The sequence below is a fragment of the Perognathus longimembris genome, chromosome 8, assembly GCF_023159225.1.
Source record: "Perognathus longimembris pacificus isolate PPM17 chromosome 8, ASM2315922v1, whole genome shotgun sequence".
Lineage (NCBI taxonomy): Eukaryota > Metazoa > Chordata > Mammalia > Rodentia > Heteromyidae > Perognathus > Perognathus longimembris.
The window spans coordinates 78061216-78063999 of NC_063168.1; the positions used below are offsets into that span (position 1 = coordinate 78061216).

Below are 2784 nucleotides of genomic sequence, written 5' to 3' on the forward strand. Positions count from 1 at the left end.
ATGCCTAGAATTGTTTAATTCCATAAACACAAATGTTTGGTCCTGGCCTTTTTATTTGCTGCCACTAAAATTATACATGCAAATATCCGTACGCCGGTGAGTTTTACCCTAAAATTTAAGTTAGAATAAAAGGAGTAGTTTTGAAGCTCTCAATATAACAATTGAAGCTCATAACGCCATGTTTAACCACACCCCCACGGTCTACAGCAGTGATAAAAATTAAGCTATGAACGAAAGTTCGAGTAAGTTATACTCACATAGGGTTGGTAAACTTCGTGACAGCCTCCGCGGTCATATGAATGGCCCTAGTAAATAAAGTTTGGTGTAAAGAGTGTTGAATTAAATATTCAGTAAAATTAAAGTACAGCTAAGCTGTAAAAAGTCCAAGCTTTTATGAAAAACAGTGTCAAAAGAAATTTTATCTAATTTAAAACACTAAAACTATAACACAAACTGGGATTAGATACCCCAGTATGTATAGTTGTAAACATAAATAGGTTTAAAACAAGCCTATTCTCCAGAGAATTACTAGCCACAGCTTAAAACTCCAAGGACTGGGTGGTGCTTTATATCCATCTAGAGGAGCCTGTTCTGTAACTGATAAACCCCGATATACCTCACCCTTTCTTGCTAATTCAGTCTATATACCACCATCTTCAGCAAACCCTAAGAAGGCCCACAAGTAAGCCCAATTATATAAAAAAGTTAGGTCTAGGCGTAACTCATGAAATGGGATGAAATGGGATACGTTTTCTGGTCCAAAACATGCGAAACCTTTTCTGAAATAGACAAGATAAATGAGGATTTAGCAGTAAACTAACAATAGAGTGTTTAGTTGAATAGAGCAGTGAAGCACACACACACACACCGCCCGTCACCCTCCTCAGTATTCGATGCAGATGAGTACATAACTTTTAACTACAAGAATTAAGAGTAGATAAGCCGTAACAAGGTAAGCGTACTGGAAAGTGCGCTTGGATTAATCAAAGTGTAGCTTAAATAAAGCATCTGACTTACACTCAGAAGACTTCAAAATACTTGAATGCTTTGAACTATTGGTAGCCTAGCCTTCCATAAACTAAATTATTCTTAATGTATAAATTAAATCATTTACCCTTAAAGTAGTATAGGACATAGAAAAATTATTACTAGAGCTATAGAAAACCTTTTACCTTTTGCATAATGGACTAACTAGAATAAATTTGACAAAAAGTGTTTTAGCCAAACACCCTGAAATCAGATGAGCTACCTTTAAGTAGGTAACCAGAACCAACTCGTCTATGTCCCAAAATAGTGAGATAATTTAAAGGTAAAGGTGAAAAGCCTACCAACCCTGATGATAGCTGGTTGCCCAGCCAAAGAATTTTAGTTCAACTTAAAATTTACCTAAAATATTAATAAATTAAATGTAAAGTTTAATGTTAATCTAAAGAGGTACAGCTCTTCAGAATTAGGATTCAACTTTTTCTAGTGAATAAATAATCATAGTTTGCCTTAAAGCAGCCACCGATTAAGAAAGCGTTCAAGCTCAACACGAGTTAAATATAAATATTACTAAAATCTATTAGAATTCCTAGAAATACAGTGGGCCAATTTAATTACATTAGATGCACCAGTGTTAGTATAAGTAATAATAATTTCTCCTGACGTAAGTGTATATCTGCCCGAATAAATCACTGATAATTAACATTGAAAAAAACCCCATATTAATCTTAAACCCATACAAATCAATGTTACTCCAACACAGGTATGTCACCAAGGAAAGATTTAAAAATGTAAAAGGAACTTGGCAAACACAAGCCCCACATTTTTGCCAAAAATATCACCTCTAGCATTACAAGTATTAGAAGTACCGCCTGCCCAGTGACTAACGTAAAATGGCTGTGGTATCCTGACCGTGCAAAGGTAGCATAATCACTTGTTCCTTTATTAGGGACTTGTATTAACTGCATAACGAGGGCTTAACTGTCTCTTACATTTAATCCATGAAATTGACCTTTCCGTGAAGAGGCAGAAATTAAATAATAAGACGAGAAGACCTTATGTAGCTTAAATTGACTTTCTACTAAAAACTTAAACTCAATCTAACAGAGGTATACAGTAACAAGCTAGAAAGAAAATTTTTGTTGGAGTGACCTCAGAGAAAAAATAGTCCTCCGAAAGACCTAGACCTGGATTTACAAGTCGAAGTTAACCTACATCATGTTTGATGCATAATTTCTGATCAAGGTACCAAGTTCACCTAGGGATAACAGCGCAATCCCATTAAAGAGTCCATATCGATAATGAGGTTTACGACCTTGATGTTGGATCTGGACATCCAAAAGGTGCAGCAGCTATTAAAGGTTAGTTTGTTCAACGATTAAAGTCCTACGTGATCTGAGTTCAGACTGGAGAAATCCATGTCGGTTTCTATCTATTTACTATTTCTCCTAGTAGGAAAGGACCAGAGAAATAAGGCCAAATTTTCCCAAAGCGCCTTAATGCTTAATTAATGATTTATTTCTTAATTAAATTAGCATGCCCAAAATAAGTTCCAAGATAAGGAACTGTTAAGATGGCAGAGCTCGGCAATTGCATAAGATTTAATACTTTATTATCAGAGGTTCAACTCCTCTTCCTAACAGCTTGTTTATTTTAAATTTACTTGTATTTATTATTCCAATTTTATTAGCAATAGCCTTCTTAACCCTACTGGAATGCAAGATCCTAGGCTATATACAATTACGAAAAGGTCTTAACATTGTATGTCCATACGGTGTTTTTCAACCATTCTCGGATGCT

At 35.1% G+C, this 2784-nt stretch overlaps 1 protein-coding gene across 1 annotated transcript; it reads left to right on the forward strand.

Annotated features, from left to right (window-relative positions):
• Positions 1 to 226: 226 nt before the first annotated feature.
• On the forward strand, positions 227 to 2053 carry LOC125356023 (humanin-like protein). Its single transcript, XM_048352244.1, has 2 exons — positions 227 to 242; positions 1953 to 2053. Exons 1-2 carry the CDS (start codon positions 227 to 229, stop codon positions 2051 to 2053), a joined length of 117 nt encoding a protein of 38 aa, XP_048208201.1.
• Positions 2054 to 2784: the final 731 nt, after the last annotated feature.